The sequence below is a fragment of the Drosophila arizonae genome, chromosome 2 (assembly GCF_054131065.1).
Source record: "Drosophila arizonae isolate 15081-1271.41 chromosome 2, UAZ_ARI_1.0, whole genome shotgun sequence".
In the NCBI taxonomy this organism is placed as follows: domain Eukaryota; kingdom Metazoa; phylum Arthropoda; class Insecta; order Diptera; family Drosophilidae; genus Drosophila; species Drosophila arizonae.
Window position 1 is genome coordinate 11,112,626 of NC_142922.1, and position 22,714 is coordinate 11,135,339.

Sequence of the window (22,714 nt, forward strand, 5' to 3'; positions counted from 1 at the left end):
TACTCCAAGCACTTGTGAGTCTGATGTGTGTGTGTGTGTGTGGGTGTATGGGTGTGTGTGTGTGTTTGGGTGTATGTGTGCCATTTCACTTTTTGATATATTTATGGCTGCTCGTGTGCGTATGCAGTTTGTTTACCCTGTTGAGAACTCGCTTTTCTGACTGTTACACAAATGCAGTTTAAGTTGTTGCCAACAACGGCAGCAACAGCAACAACAACTACTTGTTACAACAGCAGAAACAGGAAAAAACAATAAACAAGAACAACAACTTTGGCAATATCAACAGACGACTGCAATTAGTTACCCACCTTTCTCTCTGTTTAGAAGCCCCAATAAACTCATTTTGCTCAGTTGCGTGTGTATCCTTTATTTGGCCGTGTGCATGCGTTTCGCCTGCCTTCGCAGATATTATTCAATTAATTTTAGTTGACTTTTGTTGCAGCGTCTCTGCGTTGCAACTGCTTGTTATATTTGCCTGTTCTAAGCACAGTTCCCTTTGCTTGTATTAAATCCTCTTTGCTTTGCGTTCCCCTCGCTGTCGTCGCCTTCCACCTGCAGAAAAGAATATTATGTTACAAGCTTATTTTGTACAAATTTAACTAATTATATTTTACTAATTGTAGTTATTTTTCCCTTTGTAATAAAATAATTAAATTTTCAAGAATATTCATAGTAGAGGATAACTTAGGATAGAGTTTTGAAATATTAAATTAAATTAACTTCCATAATTTAAAAGATTGCAATTTCAATAATATTTTTGTTTTGTTTTTAGTTTTATTAAAAGTTGGTTTAATTAAAGATGTAGATCAATGAAAATAAGAATTATATACAAGTTTAAATACCTAAACCAAAAATTCTATAATTTTAATGAAATCGTATAATATTTATATAGATTGTATTCCAATTTTGTATATAAGCATAATAACTTTACATATACTCAAGGCAGCAGATCAGAAAACGGTAAGGGCTTAAAAAATAAACGGAAATATTTTTTTCGAACATCAAAGTTTTTGCAAAATCAGGGAGAGAGATAGAGAATTAATTGTGCAACAATTTTTTACCAAGTGAGATCTGACATCTTGCCATAAGCCACTCAATTAAATTAGTTTTGTTTATAGCTGAACGACTTGAAACTTTGTCTGTACTAAAAAGCCTCATGAATATATTAATTAACCAATTTACAAACTTTTTCAAACTTTTATCAATTATATATAAAAAGTATAAGAATATCGTACAGTGTTTACAGTATAATACATAGTTTTTCTAGCTCATACAATTTAATTTGTTTAATTAAAAAACCTAGACACAATAAAGCAAATGAAAATTCTGCACTAAATTGTTATTAAAGTGAACTTTAATTGCTTTTGCTAGCTTAGTTTATGTGTATATATTTAATGCATTCATATCGCTCTAGTCAAGTTCAACTCGGGGCCAGAGCCATAACAACTGCGTAAACAACAAACAGTAATTCCTATGCGCCGCAGAGAGAGAGAGAGAGAGAGAGAGAGAGAAACATGGCCAAGCTGACGCAGCGGGATGGCTGGCTCACTGGCTCACTGAAACCGCACAGATGTGTGGAATGAAGTCCACATGCTGGCTATGGCAGCGCTGGGTTCGCAGATCAGTCAGACAAGCAACATCTATAATAACAACGGCAACAACTCAGTTTGCATTGCTCTACACAGCTTTGCTGCGTACTTAGTAAATACATTTAACGAGTATTTATGAGCGAGCATACGAAATGAATGACTTCTGCCATCATTAAATGTGATTCGCAACGGACACGCCCATACGCCCATACGCCCACACACACATGCGAGCAGCCTGACAACAAAGCTGAGGATTCATACATGTTTTTGGGGTCGAGGAGTTTTGCATGACTACGTTCAAGACCTAAACACTGAATGTTTGTCTATTCAGAGTATAAAAAATAAAAGGAAAACAGTTGGACGGCCCTGCCAAAGGGAAACTCACAGCATTCTTAATATACAGTACGATTGCCACGCCCACTTCTTAGGCACTTTTCGACTAAGCAAACATCATCATGACACCCATTACGGCGAATCGACAGCACGTCAATGGCAAGGAGACGGCGACGAAGGATGCATCAGCAAGGGTCACACTCGAAAGTCCTTTCATGTTTGCAACTTGACACCTTTTCAGCGTGGCCCAGCACCGGATGCGAATCATGGCCTGTATGTACTCCATGTGAGCGAGCGTCTGACGCGCTCAGCCTCTGCTGTTTGCATTTAATTGAGAATTTAAAATGATTTGTTTATTTTTTTGCTGCGTCTTTTGTTGGAGAATTTGCTGCGAGCGTTTTGCTTCTTTGCTTAGCACTTGCTCGGTGTTGCTGTCACACAAAAAAGTGAGTGTGCAGACCTAACTTCACACTGACACAACCCATGAGCAATTGTGTGTGTATGTGTGTGGGTGTGAATTCGCTTGCCTTTCATTTTTAATGAGTTTTTATTTTCTACACTTCTGTGTGCCGCTCTTTGCCCCGCCCGACTGTCTGGCTGTTTGCGTTGGCTTCCCCGACAAGGGAAGGGAGGACGAGGACGAGGACGAGGATGAGGACGAGGGTGAGCTGACTGTCACCCCCTTTAGCCTTCAGGATGCATGGCGTATCCTTTGCGCTCACAAGCGTTTACTTTTCCTTATGCTTTGTGTGTCATAACTGCTGACTGTCAGCAAATTTGACGCTAAATGTGCTCAGGCGCTTTAAATATGTCGCACTGGCTTACCATGCGGTTGTCTTAATGTCCCTACTCCATCCCGTGTGAGCGTGTAGCTGTGTGGGTGTGTATTTAACGCTTGTCTTTGTCATGTGTGAGCCGGGCTATAACAACTGTTTATCTGTTGGCAGTTTGTTGTGATAATCTGCTGCTGCTGCTGCTTCTGCTGCTTGCTTTGTGTCAGCAGGAGGCCAACAGCTCATGATCCTGCGGTGCTGCTGCAGAAGGCCTCAAGCGAACAATGCTGAATGATTGCGTAACCACAGCCGTTACACGCAATAAAGGACATTGCTCGCAGCACTTCAAATGCTTCGACATGTGTTACACTGCCAGTAACATGAATTTAATTAACAATTTCAGATGTATTTGTATGAATAAGGTATGTAAAGGCTTAGACTATTAGATACTCTATAGACAGTCGAAGAACAACGCTAATATATTTATATTTCTGCATATATGATTTATGTATTTTTATACCCTGAACCCATTGAAAATGGGAAATCAGGGTATAATGGTTTTGTTGAAATGTATGTAACAGGCAGAAGGAGGCGTGGAAGACCCCACAAAGTATATATATTCTTGATCAGGGTGACGAGCTGAGTTGATTTGGCCCTGTCCGTCTGTCTGTCTGTCCGTCTGTCCGTCTGTCCGTATGTTTGAACGCGTCGATTTCCGAAGATATAAGAGCTAGAGACTTCAAATTTTTTGTAAAATGTTCGTAATTACAGCGCGGATATCGAGTTTATCATTAAAATTCGATAACTCATCCCGATCTTTTTTATCGATAAAAAACCTTATCGAAAACCAGTTATAAAATTATATCTTCTACACCTTTATTGCTAGAGTCTCCAAATTTTTTATATATGCTTATATGCAATTTATACAATTTCGGTTTTTGTTAAAATTTACCCCCCACCTCTAAATTCACCCCCTCACCCTCACTTTTGTAAAACGCGTATTTCAAATACTAGAGACTTGTGCTTTGGCAATTACATGCATATTCATGTTATAATCATAATCTGAAAGATGAAGATCGTACGTCCACAAAAGAAGTTATTAAACAATTAAGTTCTCATAGTAAGCGCACACTGCAGCCCGTGCGTGTTTATGCGTGGGTGCTTGTGTATGTATGTGTTTGTGTATGTGTGTGTGTTTCTTGTGTAAGCTGAAAGACGCGAAAAATTATTGAAATAGCTAGCACTCCAAGGGTTCAGGGGATCTCGTAGTCGAGCAGTCTCGACTAGAGCTTTCTTACTTGTTGATATTAAAATTTATACCCCTTTGAATTGCAACTCCCTTTTCATATCTCTTCATGACATCCATGCGCTGCTGGAATTTGAATTAAATTGTCAATGGACGACAGCTGAAGGGTTCGACAGCTTAGCTCAGCTCATTGCATGAAATTGGAATGCAATTTGTTATTATTCCAGCTCAGTTATTCCCAATTAGGATACCTGAGTGTGTCAATTATCGATGATAGAGAAATGCATTTCAATTACTCCAGAGGCTGTTCAATTAAGGAACTAGAGCTGACAATGGGCAAAGTGCAACAAAGCTTATTGTGTGGTTAAAAAGCCGCAAGCTATTCCAAATTAAAAGCACTTCACCGATGCATTGTGCCGTGCATCGTTGTCTTCATTAAGACACCTGCACCGTCGCCACGTCGCACCGTCAGTGGAGCATGATATAATTACGGCTAAAGTACGTGCCCCGCCCCAAAGCAAGAAGCTTCAATAATGGGCACGTTGTTAGCAGGGCAATCAATCTTGCACGAGAAATGGCCAAAGCACACACAAAGAACGGCCGAGAGAGACGGAGAGCGAAAAAGTGAGAGGACTAAGGAGTGAGCCTTGCCTCGGATATGAATTGCTGCAGGGAGTCGTTTGGCAGTGCCACCCGACTATCGCCATTGAATGCGAAACGCTTCGCTTTGCATTTTGCACGCATCTCGCACACTCCAGTGTGTTTGTTTGTGCAACGTGAATGGCTTTAAGTGCAGCCTGCCACAACAAACAGCTACAAACGGCAACAGCATGGACGCATTGGAACAACGGCAGCTCGCATGCACAAATGCCCGTAGCGGGGTGTTCCATGTGCTTCAGCGGCAGTCGAGCGCAAATGCAGTGCCGTTGCAACGGCACACCATTGAGAATACCGGAAAAGTGGGCGTGGCTGGCGCTAAACGCTTTTGCATCCGCCGTTGCCGCCACGCGAGGCGTCAAGCAATAATTTTACTTCTTTTGAGTCGAGCTGTTGAATCGTTTTAATGCTCGTCACCTGAGTTGCTTTTGTATTTATGTATATCGATGCCCTTACATTGGGCATAAGCGAAATGAGAGGAGCTCCGAATGGTTGAGCTCAGCTGTGTTGATCGAACGAACACTTAATGTAATGATTTATTTATTTCAAAAATGATTTATTGACTAGAATCAAGCGTAGAAATACTAAAGAATTGAATTCTATGGCCTTCAAGAGTACAGCAAATTTTTAAAATACAATAGTATCGACAACCTGATGAATTGAACGTATATATAATTTGCATATGAACTTTTATAAAATAGAAAAGTACAATATAAAAGTTTAATGTTACTGCTTAAATAAGAAATCATAGGAACAAAATATATTTCTAGAAATGAGTTCAATTTTCTTTTATTTTATTTTGTGTATTTACTTATTTTAATATTTTTGTTTGTTTTATTTATTTAATTTTATTTATTTATTTTTAGTTTAATTTGTTTAGGTTATTTAAAATTTTTTTAAGTATATTTTTTATAGCATTTATTTAAATTCTTTATATTATTTTGTTATTTATTTTTTGATACCCTGTACTCATTGAAAATGGAGAAAGATGGTATAATTTTATTAATTTAATTCACTTGCTGAATTTAGCTCTAGAAAGTAAATTGTTAATGGGCCAGTATTTTCATGTGAAATCTCGACATATAATTCTATTGTATTCTATTACTATAGAATACAAATACTTGAAATACTTTTCAGTTTACTCTGTAATATATTCAGCCTCTGTTTGTAACCAAATTAAATACAGGCTGGGGTGAATACCCTAAGATTTCTCTAAGAAATGTAGAGTATCTTCATTGTGGCTTTCAATTTCTAAGCAAAAAGATATGTTCCTGTTCCATCCCGTTATTTTCTTGTACCTGCATGTGCTACATATTTTGCGGCGCTGCTTGGGGTGAAGCGGATGTGTTTGCGTTTAGCGCTGGTTGACAGCCTGGCAATTTATGTGGCCGTCTTCCTGCATGTGAATTTAAACGGCAACTTTAAGCCGGAGTCCCGACAATTTCCAATTCGTCCAGCCGCCACCCAAGTCACCCCGAAGCCACTCCAATAATGCGCCCCTCTAATGCACGACGCTTAAAACAATGGATCCATTTGCACAGCCACACACAGGCTGAAGTGCAACTCTTTGGTGAGCAGGGCGCACAATGGGTCGAGTCGAAAGTCAAAGAGCATCCGTTGCGAGCGCTGGGCGCGTTGACAACGTACTCGTAAATGGCAGCGATTTTGCACAAAAGCGACCACTGGAACAATGACAGGAGTCGGAGTCGGAGTTGGAGTCGGAATCGGAATCGGAATAGGAATCGGTCTCAAACCTAAATGCTGGCTGCTGCTTGTTGGCTGTTGGCCGTCGTCTGACGGTTGGCGGAAGTGCCGAGGCGACGAGCCACCTAATAACATTTTCCATCTCCAGCCACATTAGCAGCGGCCGAGCATTATAGCCATCTGGCTGTGGCAGCAGCGTTCCGCGTGTTCCAACAAATGTTTGGCCACCTTTTATATTACATCAATTCAAGCGCGACGATTGTGTAAAGAAGATTGTGGCGGGGCGGGGCTAGGCGGGTAGCCGCCATTCTGGTCGCGCATATTTTTTCTAAGCCATGGAAATATTCCATTGTTGTTTCTGCATTGCCAGCCCCACGGGGACCCAGCGATTCGTGGGGCTACATTGTCACATTGACTAACCGCCGCTCGACCGACCAGCCTCTCATTTTTCTCACTTTTTTTTTTTTTTTGTACTTAGTCTCTACAAGGGGCCTTTGGCGCTTTGGAGTGCCTTTGTTTTGTTGCTGCTTCTGCATCTTATTGTTGTTGTTGTTGCTGCTGCTGTTGCTGCTGCGGTCGGTATGAATAAAGCCGTCTTGAGTGTATTGCTGCGGCCGACTGTCACTGACATCGCCCGAGTGTCTCACGAAATAAATTTAATTGGTACAAGGACCACAAAGCTTCCTAAACATTTCACAGTCATATGAAAGGCAGCCGCCAGGTCACTTATTTTGATTGCAACTCAAGCATATTATTGCCCGTAATGAAACAGTCCAAACGGTTCAATTTGTTGTCGACAGTTTACAAGTATTGAATTTAATTAAAATTATTTGAGGAGATCTAATAAAATGAAAGTGCCTTACGCTCTAATTGAACAAGTAAGGGCTCTCTAGCTTTTACGGGAATATCCGACTAGCAGATACCCTGAAGCGTTAGTTAATACTTAAATTATTAAGCATTTTCTTATATATAGTAAATAATACTAATTAAACATACACACATGCAACCAAATGCATTTAGAGTGCCTGCAGTAGATTATAGATTTAATTACGAGCAATTTATTTATTGAATAACTTTCACGATAGAACAGAATTTACAGAGCGTACGAATGATGTTTAAGCAGATAGAGACTGTTTCTCCATTTTGAATGGGAATGTGTGAGGGTATAATTAAATTTTTTTAATATATAATAAAAGAGCGATATTTCTCGCTAATTAGGAATTTGGATGAGTTGTAATATAATATGAAGATGATTCAAATTTGAGCACTCCGTAAGCATTTATACTCAACTGAAAGCATGTATATATACATATATATGATATGTTCTACTATGCCTAGCCTATCAGTACACCCTTAAAACCTATTTAAATCGTTTCGGAATAGAAAAACGAATAATCTCAAACTGGTTATTTGACTCTTGATTGAATTACAAAGTCAATGCAGAAATTTCGTCTATTTACTCAGTGGTAATTGAGTAACTGTTAAGTGAGTAACTGATAAGAGGGTGACTGATAACTGAGTAACTAAGTAACTGGCCTCTGAGTAAATTCAAGCTTAAGCCATATTTAACAGGCAAACAGATGAAAGGCAAATTTAATCATATAATCGCACATTCAATTGCTTTCAATAGTTAAATGTATTTATTTATTGTAATTCAAATTCTGCTTTAATGCACAACGGCAATGGAAATCCCTTTCGTCTTCTATCCAAAAGCTTTGTATTTAAATATAAATAATTAATGTGTTGCTCTTATTTTTTTAACTATCAGTTTATCTTGTATATTTGATGTATTTGATAGAGTTTTGTGTATTTTACTTAAATTATATATATGTATATATATTTGCAGTACATACTATTTTAATTATTCTATTTACTTTCAGTTGCCTCGAGTCTATTGCGCAATGCTCAATTACTAGCAATTTCAAATATAGAAATGTTTTCGCAGATTAAACTTTAATAATGAATCTAACCCCAAATCCTCGACCGCAACATTTGCCTGTCCGAATCTTGTGCCAGACTTAAGCAACATTTCAGCTTATCTCTGCTCCATGCATAATTCAACAGTTTGCCTGGCAGAAACCACACACACACACACACACATATACACACAAAGTCAAATATCTGAAGATAGAAACCAGAAATGTGTATTGAAATTTGGTGATTTATGCCAACAGTAAAGCAAAGCAAAGCAAAGCAAAAGCAAAAGCAAAGCGAAGTGAAGACAAACTCAACTCGTTGAAACTAATTCGAGAGAGACAACAAATAAACGAAACGGACAAACAAACAAAATTTAAGAGCTGCCAAATGAGAATTGTAAATCATTCAATGCAATTACCTCGTTATCTTTGGCCACAGAGTGCGGCGAGCGAGCGAGCGAGCAACGGCCTGCTCGGTGTGGACAGCGGAACGATCCTAGGATCCTGGCCGGGCCGCACTTACATTGAGTTGTCTGGCATAAAATTGTGATTTTATTATTTTTGGCAGTGCGCCCAGAATGCGGCGCTTAGCACACTCTTAGCACACACATATACATACACACACACACACACTAAAGGTCCCACATATGCTGGCAGCTTTCACATGCAGCGATAACTGCTGGAACAAAAAACAGATTGCGGCTGCATTCAACAATTGCCAAAAGGTAGCAAAAAAAAGCAACAAAAAACCAAAAAAAAAAAAAGAGAAAAGAATGAGCCGCGACCATAAATTATACGCAGTGCATAGACGGAAATTTTTATGGACTGTGACTGGGCCAGGCCCAGACAGCGTCGGGGCTCGCATTCTTTTTCCTTTTTGGCTTTTTGGCGCTTTTAGTTAGTCTGTCTCTTTTTAGCCTCTTGGCATTGTTGCCGCAATTTTATCACATTTTGATAATCGCATGGCACATGCTTCACGACACGTCAACGGGCGCGATCACGCCGCCATTCGATTCAATTTGGCCGACGCTCGCAGTTTTACACTCGATAAATTTCAACAAAGTGCTTTAGTCACTTAACGCGCGACTTACTTTCAGCCCCAGCTCGAAAAATTTGAATATATTTTCGCTTTTTTTCGGCCTTTATTTTGGGTTGTTTTCATTTGCATTTTCTTTTTATTTGGTCACTCGTCGCCTTGTTGGGCGACCTTTTTCACACATTTTCCATTAAGCGTCACTTTGGCGATTTGGTTTGCTGCGCTTAGCGCGCAAATTATTTCACCTCTTATTCAATTTACTTTATCCACCGAACGTGACACTAATGTACGGTTACATTGTGCATACCTGTATATGAGCGCGCGCGAGTAGGTGTGTGTGTGTGCTGGTGTGTGTGCTAGTGTGGCATCCATACTTCCGGCAGACCATGGGTCGACACACTCACCAACACTATCACGTACACACACACACAGACAGCGAGAGAAGGTGTTTGGGGGCCAGCAAAATCCACTTTTGTTACATTTTTTATGAACACATTCGCAGGGACAAATAACCCGTAAAGTCAGTCAAATCCACGATAAAACCAAAATGCGCACACACACACACACACAGCGCACAGAGAGATTGGATGTGTGTGTCTCAAATGTCAGTAAACGAAATGCTGCTGCATAGTTTTAGGCTGGCGCATATACGGCGCTACACACACAATACACTGCCGCACATAACGGTACAAATTCAGGCACTCACACGCGCACACATGCACACTTATGCCTGGCCACTATCACCGATGGGCCCTTTCCGGCCCCGAGGCGTCGACAACGCCAGCATCCATTAATGCTTTTTCCATTAAATCCCCAAATAGTGCCTAACTCACACACTCGCACATAGTCCGACCATTAGCCATGTGAGTGTGTGCGTGCGTGTGTGTTTGTTTGTGTGTGCTCGTGCTTAACTAATACTTATACACTTGGCCAAAGCCTTGCTACTACTACTACTAACATCCAACAGTTTCAATTTTGTCCGCTTAACACGTCCAAACAGTTCGAAACGCCGGCAATGACTGAACTGAACTTTGAATCCGTCTGCTACAGTGTCCAATGCTGCCAGCGTCGCTAACTGTAGCATCCTCAATCGCCAGACAGACTGCGCTGCGGCGTCGACAGCGACGTCGACGTCAGCGTCGGCGTCGGCGTCCGCGTCTGTCGGTTGAGATTATCTCCATCGGCTATTGCCCTTCGGGTCGAAGCTGTAAGTGTAGCACATCGTCGCGCCATAATTGAACGACGCCGGCTGCGCTGCCAACTGCGACAGCACGCGTTCTCTTTCTATTACACTCAATTCTCTCTTTGCTATCTATTCTGAGTTAAGTAACTGTAGCTTGCATTGTTGCTACTTGTTCGCTGCGCTTTCATTACTTACGCTCTCCTGCCTTGCGACCAAAGGGTAAACGGTACATTCTGAAGTCCACACAAAACGAAGAGAGACTGCGCGAGAAGGAGAGCGCGTTACCCAGAGAGTTAACGCCATCTCTGTTATTCCTGGCTGATTGAATTATGAAGCTATAAATTATTAATGAGCATAATAAAGCTGACACAAACTTAAACTGTTATTAATATTATTTATGTTTGCTTTTCGCTGAATTAATGAATAAAACGATTTACTATTTTCATTTATAAGATGAATTTATTTATCATATATAATTTTTATTTTTCTTTTTACTTGCATAATATTATAAAGTGTAGATTATGTACATAAATTAATAATCATATAAATAATTTTTCTTTAAATAAAGTCAATTTGTTGAAGTTCTTTAAATTTATGCAGCTTTTAAGCATTCATCAGTATCGCCATTGCCATAGCCATGGCCATTGTCCATTGGGGATTCTGGACAGCGGCACTTCATCACTTGTCTGTGGGCAGCTGCCACTATAAATCACAAGAATGTGCCACGCGCGAATGTCGCATTGGCGCCAAAAGTTATGCTACATAAAACACGACTGCATAGCGCTTACCCCTGCTCCACGACTCGTCGCGCCGCTTACTACGCAACTTTTAGCGTAAAATGTCATTCACTATTCGCGGACGGCTTTGCTCTACGCTATTTATTTATCTTCGTGGCGAGCACATGGAGAGGCAAGCACGTGTTGCTTCATGCCCAAAGTATGCTCCCTGTTGTCAACAAGGCAACTGCGCATGCTCGCTCTTTCGACGCCGACAGCGGGCAGCGCGTTGGCAGCGCTGCGACAGCGCTGAAAAGTTGAAGGCCCGACCTACGACAACCAAACGAACCAATGAATGTATTGAATTCGACGCATCTGTATGAGTTAGTCGCTCTGTCTGTGTGCCTGTGTGTGTGTCTGTGTGTGTGTGTGTGCGGCTCATGGAAAAGAGAGAACATCGCATAGCCTAAAGCTGTCAAAGCGCATTATCATTTTCATATATCATACTTAATGCGGGATGATATTTTCATTTAGTTTGTGTGTTCGCATCATGAGAACACTATGTAAGTAAGTATATGTTAACTGCGTGTGCGTGTGCGTGCGGTCTATAGCCACTAAACTTACCAAATACTTAGGTGAAGGCCATTCCTGCTGCCTTAAATAGGCATCATATTCACAAGGCAGGTAGTCAGGGCAGGTAAATAAATCAGAGCATCTTCTTAGTCAACTCAATCGGCGGGTTGAAGTTATTTGTTGAATCATCAATAGCAAAAGGCGAAAAGCCATTCAACACTTTTGAGCCGCGCAGGTTCTTAATTAAATTTGATGGTATTTGGGGCATACAAAAACCTGACAAGGAAGACAAGGGCGACTCGCTACATACATATACATACATATAAATGCATATCCATCCATCACACATGAGCTGACAATACAATGCCCGTACTGATGGGCATCTTGACAGCCATGGAGTCGCGTGGCATGGGGCACGGTGCAAGGGGCAAGGAGCCATCAGGCCATCAGCAAACGACTTGGCCCATTTATGCAAAGCTTTTAAATAAATTACAAAATTGTTATAATTTAACGTGCACATCAGCTGCCTGAGGCATACACCCGGCCACACAATACGGCTATTGAGGTCCTTCTCAGCCAAACAAATACAGTTGAGCGAAGGCACACACACGCATACACACACATTGTGTATGTAAGAGTGTCGGCGTCCTGTTGCTTTTGGTGCCTCAACGACTCCTCTACGGTTTATATTGTGTGCGAACTTGGCCAACACAAAATGAGATAATTTACGCAATTCGCTTATCTCGCCATTTAATTCGAGATTTACGGCTTTGCCAGGCGCCGCTCTGTGGGGTCGAGTGTCATTTGTATTAGTATGGGAGTATTTTAAAACGCCAAACTGTGACTAATGACCGCTTTTAAAAGCAAATCGGCATCTAATTTACAAATTCCATACATACATTAAATGCATTTAACTCTAATTTGTTGCGATATGCTAATGCCAATAGATGGCTGACGCCAATATCTAAAAATAACTTTAAAGTCAAACTATGTATGAACATAAATGAAAGTATGCTTTACAATTGAAATAGACTATAAAAAAAAAATATATATATTTATTTTAAAGACGATTATTTCTAAGCAGTATAAATATTTGACATCGGCAGTCATATTATTCAAAAGAAGACATATTCTACTCGATCTTCTGAAAATATTAGGAACTCTAATATTTACTACTGTTGCATGATAACAATAATAATTTTCAAAAATAATATAGATTTATAAATAAATAGTAAAAAAAAGGTTTCATAAAAATAATAATATCTCTTTAATGTAAATATAAGTGTATAGAAAGTAATTTCGTCTCAAGTGGGATGGAACGGGTAAATACAATAATAATATTAATTTTTCACATACATCTTCCAGCTTAATTAATTTTCACATACATCTTCTAGCTTAAAACTTCTCGTATCTCGAGTTTTGATACAAATTGAGTAGAGCACACGTTAAAAGCGATCTACCCAACATTAGGCCTTTGATACGATTTGTCAAACACATTCTGAACTCATTATTAAAGAAGATCCCTTGTATTATTAGCAATATAAGGTCTTTTACATAAAACTCTCTTCTGCCGTCTTTAATGCACGATAAGAATCAGACAGCTAAGCGTGATAATAATTTTTAATTGTTGGTAAGTGCTGAACTTAGTAGCTACAGCACTTAATATATCAAGTTAGGCGGCTTTGGAATCAGTTAACTCCAGCAAACCTGAAACTGACTAATAATCTGGCATCAAAACTACTAACTCAACTAACGTCAGCATAATATATAAATATGTACTCGCAGCTGGGCCGAAAGACAAGTCTGTCGCGGCGTTGCGTAGAAGCAAGACCATAACTATATTATAATGAAATATATTAAGTGAAATATTAGTGAGTGCTCCCCATAGAGAGACAATCAGAACCCGGCGAAAGTCAGTTGAGATCAATGCGATATTCGGACTGATCCCATTGCTTCCGGTAAGTTTCAAGTAGAACATCTCAGAAGATGGACTGGGATAAACGCGAACCGAAACTCGAGATGTTTACAGTGAGAACTGTAAAAGAACCCAAAACCATGTCAACCGCTTAGCTGAGCATTAAAACTAAACAAATCTACTTAATGTACAGTGTCTAATTATTTCTGCGTAATTAAAGCAGTTAGAATTAATTATAAGCAAGAGCTAGCGCGGCGAGCTTTATGACTCTTTACGGTCGCAACTATAAAAGCGTCAAGCTTCGGTGAGAAGAGCCTCAGTTTCTTCTTAGACATCAGTTTTAGCATTTGAATTGAAGTTCAGCTTGGAACATGCCAGTCAACTTTGTTGTGTTGTACAACTGTCTGGTACGAGGCCTCATTGTGCCGCCCATGGGATATTCTTACGAACCGGGATTAGGTCAAGGCGCGGAGCTAGCTGGAGTAGAAAATCCATCATCCATTCAACTGTTTTCCTGTCTGTATGGCGTTCGTGAATTACCTGGCGCATTAAACTTCAATGCGGATCGCCGAGTTTCTTTTCTCACCGTGGATGACCCTCATGAAAACTTGCTCGAAGTCAATAATCAACTGGGCGCCGTCTATCCGAACAGTCTGGAAGTACCCAACTCTTCGACGAATGCCGAACTTCTCTCGGTATATCAGTACAGCACCCCAGCAACACCTACTCAGCCTCCTCCAACTGCCATAAAGGGGGAAAAACGCAACTGCCACATTATTAAATGCCCCAAGTTTTCGGAATCCGTATACGGCAGCGACGGCGGCACCTGCTACGAGTTCCCCAATCAGTGCTTCATGGCCGTTGCCAGCTGCAAGCGCCACAATAATCGACTGCCTCGTAAGCGCTTATCCTCGACTCTCTAAGCTCTCTGCGTTGCTTTACTCAATTTAAGTTCATTCTATTTGCAGGTCTCAAGGAAGTTACTAAGAAGCACTGCGAAAAACTTCTGAAACGAGTTGTTATCTAAGGCGGAGATTTTTAAAGTGGTTAAGTCTAATTTATATTCTAAACTATAATTTTTAGCAATTAGTTAAATAGATTTATTTCATAGTAGTCCATGGAAAAATCGAAGTACATTAGCAAAAATTCTTAAAGTTTGATTGTCAGTCATAAGCATGAACATGGTCATCTCTCTTTATAAGTTCCTAAGAATTAGAAATATTAAACAATTGTTTTCTAATAAGTTTTACGCTCCTAGGTCAGAACCTTCAGTCTGCTTATATTATACTTATAGAGACATATCCAAGAGCTATGAGCTCTTCTTCTTGAAAGTAAATTTTCTAATCAGAACAATTGAGTAACTTTGGTAAAAATATTACCCAAAAGAGAGATTGAATCTTAGAATTAGAATTAATTACATAGATAATTAATTGTTTTGGAGAACATAACGGAGACTAGGTCTTCAAAAATTAGAATAATTCTCTTAAGGGCACATCAAATTGAAAGCTTTATCTTAAGAGTTCAGCAAATTGAAAGCTTTCAATGACAATATAACACGATTTCTTAATTTGTTAATATATATAATAATGTTTATTGAGGCCATACAAGGTACTCCAGTAACCCCTTTGTGAGCTTATTGTCTACTTATTCTGCCCATTTGGGCGCGCCAACATGACTTTTAATTTACAGCAAACACAACACCCTCTCTAAACCCTCCCCTAAGCCCGCTATCTATCAAAGTTTCCATACGAAAATACAAATTGAATTGAACCAATGAATCTATTGGCCTGAATGAAAAATATTGCATTTACCAGAACTAACAGTTTGTGTTCAGTTCAATATAAACTTTCTAAATTTTAATATAATATTAAAATAAAATTTAATTACGCACACAGACATACTCACAGACATACACACACACACACTTTATAAAGTCACAATTGACATATTATTAAATTTGACCTTTCCGCATTGCCAGAAAGCGCCAGCCATACAAAACAGTCGCTTCCGTCTCCCATGGCTACGCATAACTTTCGACGAACAGCCCGACTTACTGCTGGGAACTGGAAAGTACAAAAACAGGGCCAGTTACAACGATAACAACATGGGCGAAAGTGTTGCCAGTACACGAAAACTTTTGCCAGGCGAAATTAAACGGGAGACTGGAGCGAGAGGGTGAGAGAGAGAGAGAGAGTGATAGAGAGCTGAAGGGGAAGCAGTGGTCGTTGTGGTAGACTATGGCATGCGAAGTTGAGTGGTGCAACCACAGTGGCCTAGCCCAGGCGGGTGGCCAACAAAATGCTCTCACAAAACCGCATCATTATCATGAGCGCAAGAAATGGAGCAGCGCCTGCCAGGACGAAAAAGAAGTCGATGTAGATGTAACAGACTGCGAGGAGCTGCCACGGAACAGGAAGTGTTTGGTTGCGGCCAGCCCAGGACAGCAATTTTGTGGGCATATCGCGCAGCTTGTTATATCAATGCTGGCATAAAATTTAATAAGCGCTTTATTATATTATAACAGCAGCGAGAGCAGCACAGGCCAAACCAGCCACAGCACCAGGACCAACAACAACAACAACTAGGACAATAACTACACGCAGCCTGGGAGCCATGAGCCAAAGTTCGTTGGCAAGCCAAGCCGGACACTTGTTGAATCTGCTACAGCTCCTGTATCACATGCCCTCCCCTCTCCACCCCTCCGCCCCTTGCTCCACCTCTCTTAAGCTGGCAAAAGTGTTAATTGTTTAAGGTAAAATTTGTGTAGCATAATTTCGGGCGTGCTCCGCTCAACTTTTGCCTGTTGGAGCTGAAAGTTTTTAGACCAACCACAGCCGCCGCCCACTCGTTATAATTATACTATTAGATTTTTGGCAGATTTTTAGCGCGTTGAGCTGGCAAATTGGGTGCCACATCAGCAAAAACTGCCAAATTATAGTGAAAACTCGCCCACTGCATTTTCTCTTCGAAATGGGGAAATGAAGGTACAAGGGTTTTTTGAGAATGTATGTAACAAACAGATGGAGACGTGGCTGAACCCATGAAGTATATATATATTCTAGCTGTGAATGTCTGTTTTTTTTTTTTATCCGCCTGTCTATATAAACGTAACGATTTCCTATGCCATAAAACCTAAATATGAAATCTTAATTGTATACCATACGCAAGAATAGCTTATTATGTATATATATATATATATATATATATGTATATATCTATATATATAAAAGAAAGTTGTGTAAAAGTGAAGACTGCTTATAACTTGATTTGGGCTGAACCAATTTTCATGGTTTTTGATTTGTTGGATTTGTCTCCGCAACGAGTTTAGTATAGGGTCTTAAAAATACTGAAAAAATTTGCCGAATACTTGAAAAACGCGGTTTTTTCCCCAAATGTTCAAATTTTTTTTTATACCCAGTAGGCTTGGTAACAGTGACAGTTTTGACAATAGTGTAGAAGTAAATAAACAAATGTAGTCAGTCAGTCTACGGTCTCCTGACCTCGAGCAGACCTGACTATTCAAAAAAAAAAAAAAAAAAAAAAAAAAAAAAAAAAAAAAAAAAAAAAAAAATAATTTTTCAAATCAAAAGGAAAAATATTTCAAATCAAAAATCTGCAAAAAATCAAAAGATTAAAACCTGACTGTTCAAAAAATAAATAAAAAATTAAAAATTCGAAATTAAAAAAAAAAAAAAAGGTAATTATTAAAAAGTGTATTTTTGGCTTTTTATATTTTCGGACTTTTAAACTTTATAAATATTTCAAATCAAAAATCTGCAAAAATTAAAAAAAAAAATCAAAAGATTAAAACCTAACAATCAAAAATAAATAAAAAATTCAAAATTCAAAATTCGAAATTAAAAAAAAAAAAGTTAATTATTAAAAATTGTATTTTTGGACTTTTACAAAAGCTAAATATCTCGAAAGTTCAGGTATTTGTTTGTCTCAAACATAAATTTGTGTAAATTATTTATATTTATATTTCTCGATTGTTTTATATGGTTTTGTGCGAGGGCAGTATTACTATTAATAAAAATGCCGCGTCCTAGAAGATCTAATCTTTCCCGGCGGACCCATAATGCAATTAGGCAACGGAATAGCGCGAGTCAATTATCTGACGAAGAGCGAGAAATCGCCCGAGTAAGGCTCCGCGTTAGTACCCAGGGAAGAAGGGCCTTAATTCGTGCTTCTCAAAGAGAGGCAGCCCGTGAAATGGCAATAAGAAATGGTTCAAGGATTGATTTGAATCGAGCAGCGTTTCGATATGATTGCACCATTGATTACAGCTTGAATCGTTTAGTTTGCATTGGTCCAATGGACGTTGTTTGCTAGCATTGTGGCGCATTGAAGTTTGCTGGTGAAACGCCCGGTTTGTGCTGCCTTAGTGGTAAAGTGACATTGCCATTAGCGGTCACCATAGCCATTGCGTTCCCTGCTTTATGGCGAAACACTAGAATCACGACATTTTCTAGCGAACACTCAAAAATACAATGCCTGTTTCCAAATGACATAATTTGGGGCGGAAAATATTGGAGACGGATATTTAAGGTAATTTACGTTAAAAATTTTATTTTCTATGACTGCCAAAAAAAAATTTTGAATAATGTAGTTTGTTAGATTTCTGTAAATAGTGTTTGTAAATATAACTATAACTATGGCTTTGAATTTAAAGATTCAAGGCCAGATTTGCCATCGCATTGGATCATTGCAACCTATTGAAGATGCACAGCAAAAATTCTTGCAAATATACTTCATGGGCAATATGGAAGAACAACTTGACCGGCGTCAAGAAATGAACACAGCTATGAAAAGAGCAATTCTCCATGATTTGCATGCTTAGAAATTTAAACCAACCAAAACTGTGCAATGGAACGCGTTTGGTGATAAGAAAACTGATGAGCAATGTGATTCACGCGTTGATACTCAAAGGAAAATTTAAAGATGAGGAAGTTCTTATTCCTAGGATTCCGATGAGCTCAACAGATATGCCCTTTGAATTTAAACGAATTCAATTCCCGCTTCGTCTTGCCTTCGCCATGACGATCAACAAGTCACAGGGCCAATCTTTGACTATTTGTGGCCTCAATCTAGAAAATGCGTGTTTTTCTCATGGTCAATTGTACGTGGCATGCTCACGTGTTGGCAAACGATCCGCATTATTTGTTCTTGCACCCGACCAAAAAACGAAGAATGTCGTTTACAACAAGGTGCTTGAATGAAAATCCGATTAATAAATTTATCAGTGTATCCCAGCCTGAACAACATAGCTTTCAACAATTTTTTACCTAGAAATAATATAGAGGGCAATGCAACGTTTGCCGGGCCAGCTAGTATATATATATATATATATATGTATTATTTTTAGTTCGAATACTAATTCGAGTTTCCTACTTTCGAAAAATTGATTATTTGTCTTGATTTGTTAAACGCAACATAAATCTCGCCAGAGCTGGAAATTTAGCCTATATATATCATTTAATTTTTTGATATATAATTTAATCATTTTTATCTCGGATAACACGGAAGAAAAACTTCTTGCATAATAATATGGGAATTTCTATACTAAGTAACTTCTCTCTCAACTTCCTGTAAAGCCCAAGCTCAGTCGATGTGTAAGCAGAGCGAGTGCTTATATGTGCGTATGTATGTGTAATAATATGTGTATATGTGTATGCACACGGTATAGCTGGCATATAACTGTTGGTCGATGTCTGCAAATAAGGCTCACACTCTGAGAACAAAATCAGTGAGCATGCGAGCCGATTACATCGGTTCTTCAATGAGATCGTTTGTGGTCCCCGACCTTCTGCTTTAGTTCTATGTATTGTCTTTTGTACAAGTATTGGTATGGTATGGAATAAATTGCTAACATGCATTGAAGACTTTTTGAGTGTATGATTCTTTCAGCTCAGAGCTTCTTTTGCATTCGTGAATTGAGTGTATGCCTGAGAATGTGAATGTGAAGACCTTTAGAGCGTATGCTCATTTACCGACTCTCATTGTGCGAATGCGTATCGTATCACTCCCTAAACGATGCTCGCTTAAATACGAATAGTTAAACTCTGAGAGATCAACAGAAAACAAATTTAAAGCATAAAAGATTTTAGCTCAGAGGGAAAACCAGGCAAAAAGACTTTTTCTCTTGATGTAAATCTTGCAAATAGAGAAATCAAATACTCAACTGTTATATATATATATATATATATATATATATATATGCATAGGCCAAATATCAATTTCTTGCAGAATTCAGGGCATCTCCTAGTCAAACAGTCTCAACTGGAGCACTTTTACTTCTTGTCTATCGATTTGCTGAGCACGGCATTTGGAATATTTTAAAGCAGAGCAACTAGTCTACGATTAACGTGGCAGATATTTGCATACGCTTCATTGGGTTTCAGTGCGGGGACAGTTGAATTATTGTCGGACAGTCGCAATTCACCTTCGCAATGTTCGGCGGGCGACAAATTGTGCTTCACTCATTAATCATGCACGCCAAGTCTTACAGCAACAACATAAGCATATCCACCGAGCACCCATAACGAGATGCTTAATTAAATTGCATTAAGTTGGCTTTGGGGTTTTCGGTTCAGCGGGCAATTGTTTGTTAATGAAAGTGCCATAATTTATGCAGGCGCTGATTTTAATTCATTGCTGTGGCTTTAACATTTTGCAAATCCATTTTCCATTAAACACACGCAAAAGCAAACACAAGCACACACACACACCCACACGCACATGCGGCTTGCAAGCTGGGTGGCTGGGAGGCATCTTCTCCTGGTGTGGCAATTATTGACAACGACTTGATGGCGTCACGCAATTTCCGTTGATGCGTGCCAATGCAATTATGAAAATTATGCGCCTGTATCCTGAGTGCGCCGCCTGCACTGGCGTCCTAGCTGCTACTGGCTGCCTCCTGTCTGCTCTCTGCTGTCTCCTGTCGGCTTCACAAATCAGTCAGGCGCACTGATAATGTCAGGCGTAGTGGCTTAGCAGAATGCAGAAAAAGAAAAAAAAAAACCAAGAGAATGCATAGCCTGATTATGGCGCAAACCAAACCAAAACCATTCTTCAGATGACATCTGATGAAGGCTGTTGATGCGGCTTTTGTGCGTCAAGTTGTAGTTGACTTGAGCCTGTAAGCAGTGAGAGATAGACAGAGAGTGAGAGCGACATAGAGGAAGTGAGATGGCAATGGATGGCAAGTGCGTGGGGAAAGAGAATATCTATCTCTGTGAGTGTATGTGTGTATGTATGTATGTATATGTTACTTGGCAAGTGAGCTTCAATTTCAATGGCATTTAAGTGTGCCGTCATCATAGTTGTAGTTGTTGTTGTACTCTGTCTCCCGTCCCCTGTCGTCTGTCGTCTGTCGTCCTACGGCTGTTGCATTTGACACATAAGTGGTCTTTAATGATATCAAACTTCATGCGTTGCTTTCATTGCTATAACTGTTGGCTCCTCTTCTGCTCTCGACTTGTACTAACCGCACCGCCCCATCCCGCCCCAACCCCTAGCAGCCCCTCTAGTTAGCATGTCAAACTTTCCATACTGCTGCTGTCACAGACTCCTTTCATTTGCAGTCTTGTACATGAGGAGATAAAAAGCCCCAGACAAGCAGGAAAAGGATTCGAGTTTATGTAGCCGGCCCATCATCATCATAATGCTCATCGAAATAATAATTTCCAGTTGCGCTTACATTTGATGAAGTGTATGTGATTTATGAAACACACGGCTCGCCCAAGTCAAGAGTCAAACAAGAGTCAAATTATGACAACTCCTCCCCATGGCTATATTAAATCATATTATATTATCGTAATTATTATTCTCTCATGGCTAATCCGTTATTTGCCTTAAAGTCGGCAAATTTCCACGTCTACAATCTGAAAGTTTCAGGCAATTATTGTGTTAAAACTTTTCAGGTAACGCAAAAGGTATGTCACTACGGAATACCCTGTATGCCAAATAATGGCTGTAATAAATTTATAAATTTTGCAGAAAATTAGTTTAGTTCTCTGATAATGCTAGCTGTGATTTTCGCCTTGCAATCGGCTCAGCATGCGGAAGTAGTCCAAGAGCGAGATGCTCTATTGTTATGGCCGCTGAAAGTCGTAGACCTTAATGCGGTTTGCGGCCAGTGGGCAACAGCTGGCGGCGACCCTTGTGAATTTGAAAAGTGCTTAGCCATGACAAAACCTTTTTTCCACTTAAAGGCCACTCGGCTAGAGCCGAGAGTAGGGGGTGGACTGCGATGGGATGGGATGCTGGTGGTGTGCGTCAGTTCGCGCCCAAGCCGCATTATTTCCAAGCGCCTGGCCAGCAGCTACATTCAATGGCAGTTTTATGCGCGTCCGTCTCGAGCTTTCCTTGCGCGCCTTTTCAATAATGAAAAAATGTACGAGCGCTGAATTTTCAAATGATATAAACGTGGACGACAGGCGGCGAAGCGGGGCCGAGCTTAGTCAAGGCAGACAACTACTACAGTCGCAAAGGAAATGGGCAGAAGCAAAGTTTGGAAAGTGGACGTCGAAGTGGAAAAGGCAAATTAAATTATTTCTCATGAAAATGCGGCCATGGCGGCAAGGAGGACAGGGCGACAGGCGGCGAAGTCGACTAAATTGAAAAGCGTTGACGGAAATAAAACTAAAATGCGTTGCGCGTGGAAAATTACAATTAAATTGACTTTAGCGACGATGCGACAAAAGTAAATTAGCATAACTTAAGGAACAACCAATCGAATTGTCGCAACGCAATGCAGACATATACATATATACCTATGTACATATGTACGTATTCCCATATCCCATCTTTGAGTCACTTGCACCCGCCTGCTTATCCTGCTCCTGCCTAGCTCAACTGGCTTTTGTTATTAATGCCACTTGGCAGCTTTGCCTGTCCACTTCAGGTGAAGTGGCCGCTGCACCTGCACCGAGTTACTGCAGATGCCACCGCGCCCACTCCAGGCGCACCCGCTACTTGTCGCTGCAGTGCGTCTTATATTTCTGTGAGCATAATAAAGTGCAGCAGTCAACCAGGCTGGCAGACAAGCAGCCCGAGTCGAGGGTTTCGGGCC

General features: G+C 39.9%; 2 protein-coding genes across 6 annotated transcripts in view; one reads left to right on the forward strand and one right to left on the reverse strand.

Moving 5' to 3' along the window:
• The window catches only part of Dscam3 (Down syndrome cell adhesion molecule 3), a 36,137-nt gene extending 25,805 nt beyond the window's left edge, over window positions 1–10,332 (reverse strand). For 2 of the 5 annotated variants that reach the window (XM_089465477.1, XM_089465482.1), the window contains exons 1-3: window positions 10,213–10,332; window positions 8,638–8,751; window positions 309–552 (exon numbers count right to left, since the gene is read on the reverse strand). In XM_089465477.1, coding sequence (XP_089321603.1) covers window positions 309–342 — 34 coding nt within the window. In that variant the 5' untranslated portion in view covers window positions 343–552; window positions 8,638–8,751; window positions 10,213–10,332. Of the gene's footprint in view, window positions 1–308; window positions 553–8,637; window positions 8,752–10,166; window positions 10,186–10,212 lie in introns of those variants that run through there. The other 3 variants (XM_089465470.1, XM_089465459.1, XM_089465456.1) reach the window with 3 other exon arrangements.
• Window positions 10,333–13,455: 3,123 nt separating this feature from the next.
• On the forward strand, window positions 13,456–17,215 carry LOC149270297 (uncharacterized). Its single transcript, XM_089470452.1, has 2 exons — window positions 13,456–14,538; window positions 14,610–17,215. The coding sequence occupies exons 1-2, from the start codon at window positions 14,013–14,015 to the stop codon at window positions 14,666–14,668; spliced, it is 585 nt and encodes a 194-aa protein (XP_089326578.1). The 5' UTR covers window positions 13,456–14,012; the 3' UTR covers window positions 14,669–17,215.
• Window positions 17,216–22,714: the final 5,499 nt, after the last annotated feature.